This window comes from Microplitis mediator, chromosome 1 (genome assembly GCF_029852145.1).
Source record: "Microplitis mediator isolate UGA2020A chromosome 1, iyMicMedi2.1, whole genome shotgun sequence".
Lineage (NCBI taxonomy): Eukaryota > Metazoa > Arthropoda > Insecta > Hymenoptera > Braconidae > Microplitis > Microplitis mediator.
The window spans coordinates 3387139-3406195 of NC_079969.1; the positions used below are offsets into that span (position 1 = coordinate 3387139).

Consider the following 19057-nt stretch of genomic DNA (forward strand, 5'->3'; position numbering starts at 1 on the left):
TCGATCGGAATTTTTAATCCTGGGTTGCAATAATAAGAAACTTTGTCAATTTTTTATACAAAGCCAATTTCTGTTGCACTTTTGCCAAAAATTTTATTCACTTTGAGTAAAAATTCCTAAATAAACCAACAACTTACGCAATAGGTCTCGCTTCTCCAGTTGAACACGTGATTTTGAAGCATTTGTCAACGTCATCTTGTACTTTCGCTAACATTTCTTCAGTACATCCGTCCTCTAGAATTTTAAATTGAGACAAAAAAATAAAATTTCCTTAATTGCTTTTACACAAAGTAATTATCAGTAGGGACAAGATTTTTGCCTTATTTTTTAAATGAGTAGTTCAAATTTTTGATATTACGGCGAAAATATTGGTCTTATTAAAAAAGTTTTCGAACAAAAGTTGTAGGAAATTTAATTTTCTAAAAAAAATGTCTCTTATAATTTTCTTATACAATCAATATTTTCACTGTAATTCAAAAATTAAGATTCATAATGACTGATTCAAAATTTGATTAATTATGAAAATCTTAATTTTGAAATTACGGCTTTATCATTAGTCCTAACAAAAAATTACAAGAGACATTTTTTTTACAAAATTAAATTTCCTACAACTTTTGTTTAAAAACTTTTTTAATACGACCAATATTTTCACTGTAATTCAAAAATTAAGATTCATAATGACTGATTCAAAATTTGATTAACTATGAAAATCTTAATTTTGAAATTACGGCTTTCTTATTAGTCCTAACAAAAAATTACAAGAGACATTTTTTTTAGAAAATTAAATTTCCTACAACTTTCGTTTAAAAAATTTTTTAATAAGACCAATATTTTCCTCGTAATATAACAAATTTTACACCATTAAGTATTAATTATTTTTAAATTAATGCACAAATCCTGGCCCTAATTATCAGTAACCGAATTCTCTATTTCATTTTCGCTCATCAATATTTTTTTTTTTTTTCACAAATAATCAGCAATTTTTAGTGACCCATTGAAAAATTTTCTTACCAACTTGAGATTTCTGCATTGAGAAGTGAACTGCAATTAGCAGGCAACTAATGAACAATACGAATTTCATGTTAATGCTGTTTGCTATTTACTTGTTGTCGGAACAAACAATCAATAGAAACTGATAAATTTAAATCACACAAATTGATGTATTTATATCCGTCAGCTATCATCTTGCCGGGAAGTTTTCCTCAATAATTGAACCACAGTTTGTAGATAATCGTATTATCTCGATAATAATAACAACCATGTATGCAATACAATAATTATTTCAAGGAGACGGCAGTTACGTTACGTAAAAGTCATAATTTTATTTGAGTTTATGTTATTTTAACATTATAATGATAATCATTGATATCATCTGATTTTTTTTTTATGTTTATTTACAATATTTTTATATTTTATGTGGAATAGTACGGAGATCATTTGCATGGTCAGTTAACTGATTTCTTATCAAAATTGCACTGAACTATTTTACAGTGACATGAAAAATAATTTTTATAACTTATTATATTTATATATTTATATATGAGTCTATGACCTGATTCCCGGTATTAAAATCTAAATATTTAAATCTCCCGCAATAATAATGTCTAAGTCTGAGCTAATTCTCCATTCGATGCTTAGCCCGATCCTGAAGTTGACAGATAATTAAAAACTTTTGGATTTTTTTTTCAACAAATAAATTACGAAAAAAAATAAAACTAAAAAATGCACATGTGGAAAATTGAAAAATCTACAGGTGCAATTTTTTAGCAGACTACAAATGCACTTGTAGTCTGCTAAATTTTCTACATGTGCATATTTTTAGTTTTTTTAATTGTTCTTCAAATTTAATTGTTAAAAAAAAAAATCAAAAAATTTTTAATTGTCTGCTAACTTCAGGATCGTATCTAAATATTATAATTTTTTGTGAGTTTTCGAAATATTTTTAAATATTCGAACTATTCAAAGTAGTCGTTAATTTTTTAATCATTTATAAATTTTCTAATCATTTGTAAGTTTTTGAATTATTAGCAAATTTTCAAATCATTTAAAAAATCAATTATCATTAAAAAATAAAAAATGAATAAATTTACTAATAGTTATTGGAAACTGTAGTATATAATTAAAATATATATGTATATATATTTATTTATATATATATTTAAATTAACTGTCAATAGAACTTATTTGTATTCAATAATTACGAGCACATGTTGCAATTTAATGAATGTTGATTATAGACATCAAAGATAAGATTTGTAATTTTGCTGTCAATCAAACAGTCATTTATCATGAAAAATATTAAGTTTAATAATAGAGTTTGTAATTAATAAACAATCGAGAATATAATTGATTCACATAAAAAAAAGAAAAACGGCTAAAAAAGAACAGTGTATAAAGAAATTGATTGATTATTTAATCATACTTATACTAAATGCAATCAAAAAATACATCTGCGGTTAAAATTTCACTTACACTTTTTAAATGTATTTTTGCACGGAAATTTAGGTACCGACAATGCCCGATATATAAGAATCTATAGTAAAGTAAGAGACTCAATACCCGATCACTCATGTATTTCTTAAATTTACTAAATATTGATATACAAATTCATGAAGTGATCGAGTACTAGTTCCCTGATCGAGTACTAGGTCCCTTACCTGACCTAAAATTATCTGTATATATTTTTTATACAAAAATCCAGATACTCCGGATTCTAAATTTCTTTTATAAAAATAATCCAGGGACTCAGATTTCTATACATGAATTTTTCAGATGGAAATCCAGGTACCTACAGTTTCTTACACGGAAAAAAATAAACTTTAAAAATTAGGGTTTGAAATTATAACCCGGAACCCGGATGTCGATATAGGGAATTTTAATATTCCAAATAATAAATTTTATAATACGTGTCGTCAATTTTCTAAGTATCAGTTACGATTTTTAAAGTTAAAAAAGTATCTTTTCATACATAGACAATAAATTTTCATACTTATCCTGAAATTATTCACTTCAGTCATAAATAGGGACAAGATTTTTGCCTTAACTTCGAAATGAATGGTTCAAATGTTTAATATTACGACGAAAATATTGGTCTTATAAAAAAACTTTTCAAACAAAAGTTGTAAGAAATTTTATTTTCTAGAGAAAATGTTTCTAATGATTTTTTTATACGACCAATATTTTCATTGTAATTCCAAAATTAAGATTGATAATGAATTATTCAAATTTTTATTAATTATGAAAATCTTAATTTTGAAATTACGGTGAAAATATTGGTTGTATAAAAAAATCATAAGAGACATTTTCTCTAGAAAATAAAATTTCCTACAACTTTTATTTGAAAATTTTTTTTATACGGCCAATATTTCCACTGTAATTCCAAAATTGAGATTCATAATGAATTATTCAAATTTTTGTTAATTATGAAAATCTTAATTTTGAAATTACGGTGAAAATATTGGTTGTATAAAAAATCATAAGAGACATTTTCTCTAGAAAATAAAATTTTCTACAACTTTTATTTAAAAAATTTTCTTCTACAGCCAATATTTCCACTGTAATTCCGAAATTTGACACCATTAATTATTAATTGTTATTTTCAAATAAAAGCAAAAATCTTGGTCCTAGTCATAAATGAAAAAATTACTGTTTAGAATGATAGTATTTACTGATCACTTTATCATTAAATTACTTGTTCTCAATTAATATAGTTCATTTTTTTACGTGTATGCCTATGCTGGGGATTTTCCATATGGGAATCCCGGTAATATTTTTCTACATGGATAATTTCCTATGGAGTGTCATACAATCTTAGGTGAATTTTTCTAATATGGCAGCCAGTTTCAGATCAATGTGATTCCCAAAAAGAAATATATATTAGATTTTCCGATGATGTCGATTTTTACATATTTCATCTTCAATTTAAGACCTTGAAGTCTAATATCATTATTCATAAAACTGAATCTTGTAACAGAAAGCGGATAAACAATAAATAATTACTCGTGTGTAGATAATAAAAAAATATCTAGACAAAAGTTGTAGTCTATAAAATTATACGTTTGATATATCAGCCGTGAGAATAATTCCAAGTTCGAAAAGTTTCAGATCTCAAAAAATGATTAAAAATGAATATTTATGAGCGTTATAATAATGTGTGATTTTAATATCTGCAATTTGTATTACTTCGGTTCTTATTTTTTTTCATCATTTTCCATCGCATTATCAAGTAAAAAAAATATATCGCGTTACTAATTTCAAAAACACTCATATTTTTATAAGCATTTTTGGCCTAGAGGCAAAAGCGTATAATTTTTTTTTTTATTACAAATTTTTGAACGCAAAAATTTGATGCCCGTAATTATGATTTTGTAATGAAATAAAATTCGTCTATTTTTGGTACACAAAATTCTTGTCCCGTTAAAAAAAAATTTTGAATCACGTCTGTAAATTTAAAAGAGAAAAAATTATATTTTATATTTGAAATATTTTTTTCGAGTCAAAAATATCAATCTTGCAAAAGTAAATTTTTTTTTACCTGAACGTTAATAAAAAATATATATGTGTAAGTAACATTCATTTGTACTCCATATTCTATCAATTAGTGGCAATAAATTCAATACTAATTACTTGCCTTATCTTTAATTTTTTTTTTATTTATAATCTACAATTAATAATTTGAGGCTGCTTACAAAGACCTACATTTTAAAATACGTTCTCATTTTTATTAAAAAAAAAAAACAACGGTCACACAATAATACGCGGCTTTAATTAGTGAAAAAAAATTAAATATGTATTTAAAGTGTATTTTTTTATTACTATTCAATAACTACTGTAAGTAATTTATTTACAAATATTTAAATTTGAATATTATTTTTTTTTATAAATAAATTTTTTATTTATAACGGATACTAAAAAAAATGACAGAATTCGACATTAAATTATTTCTGATTGCGTTCAATTTAAAAATAATTAATATATTTGTAGACGTATATAAATTAGGGTGATCCAAAAAATAACAATTTTTTTTTTCTTGGAAACAGGTTCAAAAGTTTCATTTAGATGAAAAAAGATGCCTGTGAAAATTAAAGCTCTTAATATTAAGAGGTTCCTCATCGCACGTTTCTATTTTCCATAAGAATAACATGGAGAAAATTTTTTTTACGTCTCCTGATTTTTATAAGTAGCTAACGATGCGTCATAGGAATAATTGGCAGGCATATTTTTGAAGGTAATTGAATGCTCTACAAAAAAAGATTCTTATCATTTTTTGATAAATCTATTTGTTCAAAAGTTATTTAAGGTTGAAATCGAATTCATATTAAATTTTGAGATCTTTTTACTTTTGCGGCGAAACTATCAGACTTATTACAAAATATCATAAGACCTTTTTTGTAGACAATTTTATTCCCTAGAAGTTATTTTCGATAAAATTTTTTCGAGTTCCGCATTGTTTTCTAGTTGTTTTCATTTTAATGTCATGCTCATAAAAAAAATTGTCTTCTGATCGATTTTAAAAGCTTGACATTAAAATTAAAATAACTAGAAAACAATGCGGAATTCGAAAAAACTTTATTCAAAATAACTTCTAGGGATTAAAATTGTCTACAAAAAAGGTCAAGTGATATTTTGTAATAGGTCTGATAGTTTCTCCGCAAAATTAAAAAGATCTCAAAATTTTAAATGAATTTGACTTCAACCTCAAATAACTTTTGAACAAATAGATTTATCAAAAAATAATAAGATACTTATTTTGTAGAGCTCTCAATTCCCAACAAAAATATGCCTGCCAATTATTCCTATGACGCATCGTTAGCTACTTATAAAAATCAGAAGACGTAAAAAAAAATTTTCCTCATGTCATTCTTATGGAAAATAGAAAAGTACAATGCGGACAATATTAATATTAATATTAAGAGCTATAATTTCCACAGGCATCTTTTTTTATCTAAATGAAACTTTTGAACCTGTTTCCGAGAAAAAAAAAAAATTTATTATTTTTTGGATCACCCTAATGTATATATAATTATATGAAAAATTTGAATATACTTCGATATAAAATGCCTGTATTTATGATTATTTTTTTTGGGCAAATAATTTATATATATTTTTTTAGTGCCTTCAGAATCAGAGCTATTTCTTGAACCGAATGTAAACACAATTAATTTAAATGAAGGTGAGTTATTAATAATAAATTTTACAAGCTCAAAAATTGACTTTTTCTATCCAAAAAATTATAGACAGATTTCCTAATCTAAAACCGACGATAATAAAGGATATGAAAGAAGACAAAGGATATTATTTACGAAATACACAAGTGGAATTCGAATGTCAAGCTTATGGGTATCCATTGCCAAAACTACATTGGAATTATATAGACAACAATTATAATCCAGTCCACAACCCAGCCGGGAATAAGATTTTTACTGTTAGTAATTATAATTATTATTCATTGTTTTTTTAATCACTGTTTAGGAGAAAGGGGGGGGGGACAGAATGGTCTTTTAGAAGTAAAAAAAAAAATACTAACGAGCAATACGGGTACCAGGGGCAATATGGGTCACCCAAAATTTCTTTAAAAAATTTTTTTTATCTGATTTTGAACACAAATTTAAAAAAAAATAATTTAATTTAAATTTTCTTATATATGTCAGTCAAAATTTAACTCAATTATATTTTTGAAGCTGTAAATATTTTTATTTGATTTTGTAAATATTTTGAGCTTTAAAAAATACACTTTTAGTTGACGATACAAAAGACGGCAAAAAAAATTAAATTTCATAACTTTCGTTAATTTAAAATCTGCTCGTTATTCTTCATGAAGAAGTACACAGTAAAAAAGGATTCGTCAAAACCAGCACATATCGTGTGTAAAACGAACGTTTTACACTTATTTATATGTTATTTTAACATGTCGTGAGTGTTGAAAAAGTTACACGCGTAGAGGAGGGTGGGGCAGAGCGGCCCCCCTGAAATTTTGATCAAAAAAAAAATTTTTTTTTTTTCGACTAATTACTATAAATCCGATATGTTTGCGCATTTTTACCCCTACGCATGACATTTGGGGCAAAATGGACAAGCCCAAAATTTTAAAAAAGTGATTTTTTCATATTTTTATCGTCAAATTAAAAAAAAATTATTATAATTCCATATTTCTAGCCCTACGCATAACACCTGGGGCAAAATGGACCAGCCGAAACTTCCGAAAAAATTATTTTTTCATATTTTTCGGCCGTTTCTCTATGTAAGAGGCAAATTTGGTCACTAAAAATTTATAAAAATTAAATTTTTTTTTTTAGTTGATAAATTTTTGAAATAAAGTAAAATTATAGAATTGATTTTTTTTTTTTTATTAAATAACAATTAGTAATTAAGGTAATCGAGAGTGAACGATTTTTTACGCTTTAAGAAATTTTTTTCGAGTAATATAAAACCAAAAATAGTTGTCAAGAGAACGAAATACATTCTTCATGATGAAAACAATTTAAAAAAAAAAAAACGAAAAAAAAATTTTTTTTATCACTTTTTGAAGGGGCCGCTCTGCGCCACAAAAAAAAAAAAATTTTTCAGAATTTTGGCAAAATGTCCATAAATTTGTTCGAAATAGGACAAAAGTAAATTGATCTTATGGTTGAAAGTCACAATAAATAATAATTGGCTTAGGGGGGCCGCTCTGCCCCACCCTCCCCTATATGTTAAAAGTAACGAATTTTCCAAGGGTTCTTTTATGATGGTCGACATTATTGTTAACATATTTTGTGTGTTACCTTGACAATAACATATAAAAAGTGTTACTTTCGAATAAAATAACATTTTTGTGTGTTAAAAAATCAATCGATTGCGGCAGTTTCAACAAGATAAATACTGTGTGTTAAATTGACACACAAAAGTGTTAAAAATTCAAGACTCAGAATTTTAACACACGCTTTTTTTTACACTTTGACGATTCGTTTTTTACTGTATACAACAATAAATTGGATTCCTGAGAAATATGAAAATTCATCATAAAATCTCTTTAACTTTTACACTTCCAAACTTTGAATCTCTCCCATTTTTTACAAAAAAGTAGAGGAAGTATCCGTTTACTGCCGGGTATTTTAACTTTGATCCCAGAATTTTCGAGCCCCTCATCGTCAAAGTTAGAGAACTTCGAACTCTTTTTTTGAAGCTTTGTTTATATGAAAATTTATATTTTTTAGAATTCGGGAACTGAGTATACTAAAACACATATAAGATCTATTGTTAAGCTGACGATAGGGTCTTCTGCAAATCTTACTTGCCAGGCATGTAATGATTTCGGTTGTGACAATGCCATTATTCAAACTATATATACTATGGGTAATTATAATTACAAACTAATAATTAATAAAAAAACAAACGTAATAAAATCAAATTGTGGCTTCTTTGTATGCAGATGTACCTGACGGATTTTACATGATAAGGCCAATTTATGACGTAAAAGTCGGCGATACATTAAAACTATTTTGCTATGCGTCGATTTATAATTATACTGATATTATTCAGTGGTTCAATGGCACAGGAAGTAAATATATCATTGACGACACAGGTTAATATTCAAATAATTTTAATTACAAAAAAAACAATAATTTTTTGGCGGGAAAAATTTTTACTCAAGAAAATTTCCACTTGGCCCAAGAAATTTTTTGCACCATAAGTAGAAAATTCAAATTTTCTTGGGGTGAAAAAAAAATTCTTACGCATCTACTTCACAAATTTCTTTTATAAAAATGAGTAATTACTTTAAGTACAAAGTAAACTTTATATATTTTTAGGAAGAGTGACAATCAGTAGGACAGTAGTGAAAAAGGCTTCATTTGTCTCAGAGTTAACCATTAATCGAATAAATAAATGGGATGCTAACTTTTATTCATGTGCAGCGAGAACTAAAGATGGCTTATATCGATATCATAATTATAAACTTGTTCTTTCAGGTAACTATCCATTGAATTTTTTTTTAGCATGCATGAGTACATCAAATTTATTTTACAGATGATGTAATATACTCATATCCATGGACTAATACATTTTACGAATTATTGTTATCATTATTTTGTGTATTTCTTATTATACAATTTTCTATTCTCTCGGTTCATTTCTTACTTAAAATTTGGTCTGATGAATTCTAACGATAGTTCCATAATATGTTACGCCATTTTCTTATGTTAAATAATTTTAATTAGCCTCTACTAGATTCATATACTCGTATCAATAGACGATATAGAGATCCAGATACCTCGGATTTTATAGAAACTCAGATTCTTATGTGAATTTCCCGCAATGAAATCCATATATTCAAGTTTCTAAGTAGGAATCCAGGTATCCACAATTTCCTATGTCGGTTTCCTACATGGGAATCCAGGTACTCAGTTTCCTGTGTGGATTTTCCATATGGAAATCCCGATATACATGAATTCCCATATTGCCCTGCTTAAAAAATCCGATAGATTCTTATAGCTGTATGTATGAGGCCCTATACTTTAGCACTTTTCATAGAACTCATTCATTCTTATAAAATCTACGGGAACCCGAGTCAAAAAAAAAATTCTAGTTTAGTCCTCAAAAGCCTCAATTCCTTTTGATGTTTTATTTGCCGCTCAAAAAGTGACTCTACTTTAGTACTAAAAATCCTCAATGAGAACTATGAGGTCTAAATGCGAATAATTTTATCGATTTTAAATTATAAGTGGGAGAGAATACGTTGAAAGAGGTTCAAATGCGGATGAAATTATTCCTGTATGTTTTGAGTGTTTTGAGGCTCTAATCCAAATTATGTTATTCTAGTTTAATCCTTAAAGTGATAAAATTGGTCGTAACTACTACTTTGAGGGCTACACGAGGATAACTTTCTATACTGTTGTCAATCTTAAAATTCTAAATTGATCCTCGAAAACCTCATTGAGAACTTTGAGACTTAAATCCGAATTTGTTTTTTGACTCGGGAATTTATGAGAATCTATTAGATTCTATGAGACTTTCTAAACAGGGGAATCACAGTTTTCTGTGTGGATATCCTACATAGGAATCCAGGTATCCAGTTTCCTAAGTAAAGTTTATGCATGAAAATCCAGATACTCAGTTTCCTATGTGGATTTCCCAAATGGGAATCATACCCATGATTTCCTACATGGATTCGTATAGAAATTTATATACTCCTATATTAATTCCTATGGATTCTTAAATAAACTCATACTTTCCTATATGGATTCCCATGCAATCCCACATAAATTTTTTTGTACAGATTATTTACAATAAAGATCACTAGGTTAATTTATAAAAAATCAAATAAAAAATTTTGTATTTCATCATTTATTTGTATAATTTCATTTGAAATAATCAGCTATCTAATTACATTAATCATCTTTTTCCTTAACATTAAGAATTATGAAATACGTTTGCACTAAGTAATGAATAATACAATCAAGTGTTATAGAAATAACTAGAAAAGTAATAACAATTATAAATAAAAATGGTAATTTATTTAAAATCCACTCAAATCCATGCTCCAGTCCCATTAAAACAATTAACGCAATCGTTGTTGCCGCAAGAAAAACATAATAATTATCCCTGAAATTTATTGCAATTAATATCTTCATTAAATTCAATTAATTTACTGTACTTACATAAACGCAATAACTTTTATTACTGCAAATATTAATAATAATTTTAGAACCGGCTGCCGTGAAATCCCGTCTCTCAATACTAAAAAAAAAATTTATTAAATTTGAAATTTTAAAAACTCCCGCTAGTGACATCTAGCGAGCCGTTGAATAAATTTTATTAAGTACACGTGGGTTATTTCTTTTCTTTTGTAGAAATAAAAATAATTTGTATGGAAAAAAAAAAATACCGTTTATTAGAGGAGTTATTTCTCGTAGAATTATTTGATAAAATCCCCGGTTCTGACGATTTTCAGGATCGGGCTCCATATTTCAATTCACGTTTTTTTGCAATTGTAGAATATGTATGTATATGTGTATATATATATTTATGTTTGTAAGCTGATGATGACAATGACTATTTATAACGCTCTAGCGTTGCAAGGACACTAAGAGCAGATGGTTATAATTTTAATACCTACCTGATGTCTTTTGGGAAATTTTAAGCACGAGAGTGAGGGATGGAAATTGACACTTGTAGATAAGATTTATTTTAATTAGTTTTAGACTTTAAATAAATTACTGTCAATACCAACTTTATTTTTATTTTTATTAATTTTATATTTAATTTTTCTCTTTGGGTACAGCAGTAAAATTATGGAAAATAATAATTTTTTGGCGCAAAAAATATTTTTGATTTTGAATTTAAGACAAAAATTTTTTGCGCCAAAAAATCCTTTTTTTGTACGAAGCCGAGATTTTAAAAAAAATAAAAAATAATTTTTCGAAAATTACGACAAAATTTTTTGAAAATCTTTTATGGAATTCAAAAAATTATTACCCTGCTTATAAAATCTAAAAATCTGATAAATTTTGAATAATACTGAAGTTAGCAGACAATTACCAATTTTTGAATTTTTTTTTCCACAATTTGATTGAATAAAAAAAAAAAATATATAATATGCACATGTAGAAAATTTAAAAAACTATAGGTGCAATTTTTTACATAATTTTTTTTTTTTTTATAATCTGTCATTTTTAAAAAAATTCAAAAATTATCAAACGCCAGCGAACAGTGTCATAAATTTTGATGGGTTTCCATAGAAATTTAATGAAAATTAATGAAAATTTTATGGGAAATTATAGGTCTTATATATGAAAATCAATAATTTTTTTTTCTGGGTGACATTAAAATCAGAAAAATAAAATATAAATTCTTGTTTTTAAATTATTTTGAATTTTGTACTGATAAATGTCAAAAAAATTAAAATTACAATATAATTTTTTTTATTTAATTGCAATAATTGAGTTTTTATTGTCCGTAAGTCAAATAATTTTAATTTCATAGATGATAGTTTTTTTTTAAATTTGAATTTTAATTTACAATTTTTTTTTCATCTGTAATTTTTTAAATCCCAGAAATTTCAAGGCAAGACTTCAATAAACTCACAATTTTAAAAAAACTCACTAAAGTTTTTTTTTTTTTTAAATGAGTGCTGTAAAAATTTTTTAAATTCAAATCCAACTCATTATTTTCTGTGAAAATTATTCTTTAATTTTTGTAATTATGTGGAAAATCGTCATGTAAATTTTTTAAATTTTATTTAATTTCCATGACAATTATCCTTGAAAATTTTTTAAATTTTTAAAAGTGTAATGAAATTAATTGCAAAAAAAAAATATATCAAACCAATTACTTTTCAATATCAACACAACTTACAAAAAAATATATATGGGGTCAATTGTTCTGGATGATCAAAGCGTTGATTATTTTGTCGTAATTTAAAAAAAAAAAATGATTCAAAATTCAAATTATAAAGTAAAAGACCCGGTACCCGATCAGGGAACTAGTGCTCGAAATTTAGTATATGTAGATATATAAATATATGAGTGATCGGGTACTACTAATAGTTCCCTGATCGAGTACTGGGTCTCTTACCTTAGTATAAATTTTATATTTTATTTTTATATATATACAAAGCTCAATATCCCAAGTGTCAATAACAAGACCGCAAAATGTATGAACATCAGTAATAATGTGTGTCACAATATTGACTAATGGGTGAGCAGGTGCATAGAAAAATAATCGATTGCGCTGTATGTTTGTTAATATTATTGTACATTCTAAGCTCTAATCAATTTGCAAAGGGTGATGATGAAAAAAAAATACTAAGAGGTGTATATGGGGCAGTACATAAAATCCGTAATACAAATTTCCATACTTTTTAATTCTCTTTTAGATTGACTCCAGAAAAATTTATTTTTGATTGGATCATTTGGTCTGATAGTCAATTGCGCTAAAGATTTTTTGAACTTGTAACGGTAGGTCTCTTTGTAGGAAGTGGGAAAACTTAAATTTAAAGAAAAATTTCTACTGCGTCTCCTAGACCAGGCTTATAACGAGAGTCGACTGTATATTTGCATGATAAAGTAGCAGACGTCAGACAATTTTTTAATTTTTATCAACAATTTAATTGTAAGAAATAAAATTTTTGGGATATGCGCAGAAAGATTTTTTAAAGATTTTGATCTAAAAGTTCAAAAGTTTTTCCTATAAGTGACTCAGTACCCGATCAGAGAACTCATATATTTATATATCTATATATACTAAATTTTACTAATACATGGAGTGATCGAGTAGTAGTTTCCTAATCAGGTACTAGGTCTTCTTTCACCCTAATTAATATAATTATTGACACAAATAATTTTTAATAAAATTATTAAATTTCAATTTTTAAATTTCGCGCCAAGTTGGCGCTACTGCGCGTCGCTGTGTTCGAGGTTCAAATTTTTGCTAAGTGGGGGCGGTCGAATGAATCGCAAAATCGATTCCTTTGTTTCAACTGACGGTTCGATAGCGGCAGTCAGTATCATCGAAAATGGCAGTTGTAGTCCAGATCTTTCTTTACGTTTGAATTAAAACACAGTATTGCAGTTAAGTCGTGTAAAATTGTGCAGTGATTGTAAAATTTATCTTTTATTAATTTAAATTGTGCAAAGTATCTGTGGTGTAGTTAAGTGTTCAGTGTCAGTGTAAAGTGTTAAGTGTTCAGTTCGAGTATAAAGTGTTGCAAATTGCTAATGTTGATAACTTCCTCGTTCCTGAGCAAAATCATCTGGCATCGTCTGGTGGGAAATAGCAGTTAAGTGACGTTTTTTAGCTGCAATACACTTGGAGCAATTTAATTTAAATCTCCAAGTGTATCAGGACACCCTTCTGCAAATTATTTCCCCGCCAAGGTTTGTTCAAACACTCAAGTGTTTTTTTTTTAATATTTTAAATATTTTTCTATCATATTCTGCCGCCATTTTATTTTGACGTACGATTTTTAATTTTTCTCCAGTTTTAAATAATTTATTCTTTAAATATTTAAATTTACCGCGCAAATAATGAGAATAATTAATAAATTATTAATAAAAATAAATAATTTCGAGTATATTTTTTAGTCTAGGTGCATTCGGAAATGCTCTAGCTCTCGGCAATTTTTTGCGGTATACATATATACAATTCAAACACGATCCTGAAGTTAGCAGACATTTAAAAATTTTTGAATTTTTGTTTTTCAAAAAATCAATTGCAAAAAATAAAACAAAAATATGCGCATGTAGAAAATTTAAAAAACTACAGGTGCAATTTTTTGAAATATTTTTATTTTTATAATTTATCATTTTTTAAAAAATTCAAAAACTATTAGACGTCTGCGAAATTCAGTATCATAATTCAAACTTATTTCCAAAGTAATATATATATCCGGCCATTAATAAACAAAATTTGTTATCAATACAATTTTTACCCAACGTAAAACTAAAAAAAAGAATATCGTAAATGAACGAAAAATATTCTTGTATTTACCAAATGTACATAATAATTATTTTTAAAATTTTTTTAATTTTTGAATAAACAAATAAAACGATCCTGAAGTTAGCAGACAGTTAAAAACTTTTGGATTTTTTTTAACAATTAAATTTGAATAAAAAAAAAAAACTAAAAATATGGACATGTAGAAAATTTAAAAGACTACAAGTGAATTTTTTAAAATATTTTTTTTTTTCATAATTTATCTTTTTTTTTAAATCCAAAAATTATTAGACGTCGGCTAATCTCGGTATTATACAAATAAAATGTTAGAATAATAAAAATTTATAAATGCGTAATTAGACAATTGAAAAATCACTACGCGCATTTTTTAAAATTCATTTATTTAAAATCTATGAATTGTCTTATATCTGTTACATTCACACTCATGACATTTTTATTATTAAAGAACGCAAGGACCAAGGTTACTAGAATACCCTATTCTAGTAACCTTGGCAAGGACTATTGCACTTTACTTTCTGTACATAGTTTTATTTTCTACGCGCACGTAGCGCACGTGCTCATTTAAAACCCTAACCTCAAAAAACATCTTAAAACATTCCAACTACTGGAGTTTATAATCAGGTAAGTTGTCTTTAATTAATTTAATTTTTTAATAATAATAAAACAGAACCTGTAAATTCATTTTAAATATTTTTATTTACAATTTACAGTTTTATTTAAAATTAATAATGCAATTAATTTTATTATAAAGTTGAGAAATTTGAAAAAAGACAAAAAAAAATTGAGTTTTAGATAAATTTAATTATAATAATTTACTTATTAATTTATAAGTTTAAATATAAATGTTATTACTGCGTAAATTATTATTATTATTATTTCAGAATGATGTTAACTTTTTTTAATTTACTTTTATATTTTTTCTGCTTATTTTTAATATTTGAATTTTTGTTTTTTATTTAATTGTAATTATTGTTTATATATTTATTAATTGTTTTTACAGAATCATGAAGACGAAAACTAAAAAAACTGAATCCAAACCCACGTCTAATTTAAATGATGAACCAGAAAAAGTTATTCTCCCGGCTAAAAGAAGATCCGATGGAGCTATTGAAAAAAAGGTTAGTTTTTTTAAACATTAACATGCGTTTAAAGTAAAATTTGTGATCCTGAAGTTAGCAGACAATTCAAAATTTTTTGAATTTTTTTTTGAACAATTAAATTCGAAGAAAAAAAATTGAAAATATGCACATGTAGAGAATTTAAAAAACTACAGGTGCAATTTTTTCAAATATTTTTTTTCTTCTGGTTTATCGTCTAAAAAAAAATCCAAAAATTATTAGACGTCTGCTTTCAGTATCATATTTATGATACTGAAGTTAGCAGACGTCTAATAATTGTTGGATTTTATTTTAGACACTAAATTATTAAAAAAAAAAAAATTTTGACAAAATTGCACCTGTAGTTTTTTAAATTCTCTACATGTGCATATTTTTAGTTTTGATTTTTTTTCTGATCGATTTGTTGAAAAATAAATCCAAAAATTTTTAATTATCTGCTAACTTTAGGATCATTCATATTTAATTACCAAAAAATGAAAAGAAATTTCTTATCTTAATATTTTTAAAAAAAATCTTATAAGGTAAAAGCCCCTATACCCGCTCACTTTTCATTGGAGTGAGATTAAATCACTCAATATAAATTAATAAATAAAATGAAAAACCATATTTTTTTTTATAGTTATTTTTTGAAGTTTCGAGTATTGGAATAAAATTTAAGTTTGAAGAATAATCTTGATAATTAATTATTATTAATTTTTTAAATAAGGTCCTTGAGTGTACCCATAGTCGCTCACTAAAAGTTGTCATGTACCATTACTCGACCAACACATGGCCCTATAGTCGCTCAAAGACAATATCAATTAAACTATGATAAGTTTATTGATTTGGACAAATAATTTATAAATTATACTACTTTATTTTTTCATAATATAAAATTTCATGAATTTTAAAAATGTATTTAATAAGATATAGTTATAACAATTCGAAAAAAATTTGACGTACCCTAAATTTAATCTAACGAATGAACGTTAAAGTAAAAAATGACCGGCTTTGCGCGATTTTGAAAACAGTCATTTAATTTAAATTTATAATCTATTATAAAATAATTTGATACATCATATTTTAATATATTTAGATTCACAAATAATTATTTATCAATAATAATATTTTTAGTTGCAATTTTTTTTTATAAAAATTATAAAAAAACGCCTTAAACAGTGAAAGTGAGCGACTAATGGCACTGAGCAGGTATAGGGGCTTTTACGTTACTAAATTTTTGATTGTATTTAAAATATTAAACTTTTTACTGAGTTAAAATCGAGCTAAAAAATTATTTTGATCCAAAGCGATCGCTGTTGAAATTAATTTCTCTTTGATTTTTTTAGCTTCAAAATGTCTCATTATTTTAATTCATTTATTTGAACTCAAGTTACTTTTACCTTTCAAAAACTTTATATTCTTTTTATGTATAAAGTAAGAGACCCAGTACCCGATCAGGGAACTAGTACTCGATCACTCATGTATTTGTTCATCTATATTTAGTAAAATTTAGTAAATCAATTGCAGATAAAAAAAACTAAAAATATGTACATGTAGAAAATTAACAAAGCAATAGGTGCAATTTTTCATGTACCTGAAGATCGAAACGTTTTTCGTGCAACGAAAATGAACTAAATTTATGTAATTCGACTGCTTAAGGGGTAGCTACGGAAGTTTGGGGTGGTCTAACATTTTCGACTGACAAACCAGCATCTATGTGTGAAAAATTTCAGAAATCTAGTCATCCAGTAGAATTTTACTATCAATTGTTTTTTTTTTTTTTTTCATTGCGCGAAAAACGTTCCGATCTTCAGGTACATAATTTTACAAATATTTATTTTTTTTACAATTTGTTGTTTTTAAAAAAATTCAAAAATTATTGGACCTCGGCTAACTTCAGTATCATAAGTAAGAGACCTAGTACCCGATCAGAGAACTAGTACTAGGTCTTTTACCTTAGAAATATTTGAAATAATTATATTTTAAATTAAAAATATTCAAAGGAATCGACAGCTGACTAATTATAATTTATTTTCTAATGAATAATATTAATAAGCTGATTATTAATTAAAAAATATATAAATTCATAGGCAAAATGGAGAAACAGACAGCGAGTTCTAGTTCTGGCTTACAGAGGAATAAGTCTCAGGTCTCGTCACTTGATGGAAGATTTAAAAAAAATTATGCCGCATCATCGTCCCGAGGCTAAAATTGAACGTCAGAAAAATCTCCAAGCCATTAACGAAATTTGTGAAGCGAAAAATTGCACGAAAGCTATTTTATTTGAGGGCAGACTTAAACGAGATCTCTACATGTGGCTGGCTAATGTTCCTTCTGGTCCTTCTGCTAAATTTCTCGTTGAAAACAGTAAGTTGTCAAATAATTGCATCAATTAACAGTAAAATTAATTTATTTATTCATTTATTTTTTTTAAATTACAGTTCACACGATGGGCGAATTAAAATTAACTGGAAATTGTTTAAGAGGATCGCGTCCATTGTTGTCTTTTGACGAAAATTTTTCCACCGACGTACAATACGTTCTTCTGAAAGAATTGCTAACGCAAATTTTTGGAGTTCCAAATCATCATCCAAAAAGTCAACCATTTTTTGATCACGTCTACACCTTCAGTATTTTGGACAACAGGATATGGTTTAGAAATTATCAGATTCTAACAGAAGACGGCGGCTTAGTAGAAATAGGGCCGCGGTTTGTTTTGAATCCGATTAAAATATTCTCTGGTAGTTTCTGTGGACAAACTGTTTGGGAAAATCCTCATTATATTTCTCCAGGTAAATATCTGAGGTCATTCAAAGAAATAGCTGGAAAAAAATACTTGAATCGCGTTGAGCAGAAAGTTGCGCTTGAATTAAATAAACCGGAAGTTACTCATGACCTTAATCCACTGGATGATATTTTTGCCGGAGATGTTACTAAGAAAGCAAATGATTTAGATAAAGTAGAATCTAAAGCTACGAAAAAAATAAAAACAACAAAATTTTCAAAGAAAAAAAAAATTAAGAAAAATTAATGTTTTATGTTTTATATTTATAAAATAAAATTATAAAGTTTATATGGAATTTGATTATTTATTTAGAGTATTTCCTATTTGCCGAATAGTCCCTATAAAAAAAAAAACCATATGGTGTCAGCCTAGACTCCTATGCTCCCACATGCCGTTTTCGGATGAATTTCCATATGGTTTCCTATAGGAATCCAGCATAGATTCATATTCGCTTATCAATACACGGTATAGAAATTTAGATGCCCGGATTCTATAGAAATTACTTGTATAGAAACTCAGATCCCTGTTTAAATTTCCCATAAAAAATCTATGTACCCAAGTTCCTATATGGGAATCCATGTAGAAAACCATGAGAATTTAGATGGTAAAGTTTATCCCTACCAAAAAAATCCATGTAGGATTGCATGGGATAGGAAAGTCGGGATTTACGTAAAAACCCATAGGAATTATTATAGGGGTGTATGGATTTATGTAAATCCATGGAAATCTGGATTCTCTTATG

The 19057-nt window shown here is 26.5% G+C and overlaps 3 protein-coding genes across 5 annotated transcripts; 2 read left to right on the forward strand and 1 right to left on the reverse strand.

The window, feature by feature from the left end:
• The first annotated feature begins 1399 nt into the window (after positions 1–1399).
• On the forward strand, positions 1400–10310 carry LOC130668112 (uncharacterized). 3 transcript variants are annotated; one of them, XM_057470226.1, is made up of 7 exons: positions 1400–1444; positions 6113–6172; positions 6237–6424; positions 8196–8334; positions 8411–8563; positions 8790–8948; positions 9007–10310. In XM_057470226.1, exons 3-7 carry the CDS (start codon positions 6275–6277, stop codon positions 9141–9143), a joined length of 738 nt encoding a protein of 245 aa, XP_057326209.1. In that variant the 5' UTR covers positions 1400–1444; positions 6113–6172; positions 6237–6274; the 3' UTR covers positions 9144–10310. The 3 variants fall into 3 exon arrangements, with proteins under 3 accessions (XP_057326209.1, XP_057326199.1, XP_057326191.1); XM_057470216.1 differs by lacking the exon at positions 1400–1444 and adding an exon at positions 3644–4561; XM_057470208.1 differs by lacking the exon at positions 1400–1444 and adding an exon at positions 4660–4830.
• A 57-nt stretch (positions 10311–10367) lies between these two features.
• Positions 10368–11225, reverse strand: LOC130668126 (uncharacterized). Its single transcript, XM_057470240.1, has 3 exons — positions 10865–11225; positions 10638–10716; positions 10368–10581 (listed from the first exon to the last, which is right to left on the reverse strand). The coding sequence occupies exons 1-3, from the start codon at positions 10941–10943 to the stop codon at positions 10368–10370; spliced, it is 372 nt and encodes a 123-aa protein (XP_057326223.1). The 5' UTR covers positions 10944–11225.
• Positions 11226–14898: 3673 nt separating this feature from the next.
• LOC130664058 (ribosome biogenesis protein BRX1 homolog) lies at positions 14899–18603 on the forward strand. Its single transcript, XM_057463736.1, has 4 exons — positions 14899–15054; positions 15434–15551; positions 17621–17897; positions 17972–18603. Exons 2-4 carry the CDS (start codon positions 15438–15440, stop codon positions 18559–18561), a joined length of 981 nt encoding a protein of 326 aa, XP_057319719.1. The 5' UTR covers positions 14899–15054; positions 15434–15437; the 3' UTR covers positions 18562–18603.
• The last annotated feature ends 454 nt before the right edge of the window (positions 18604–19057 follow it).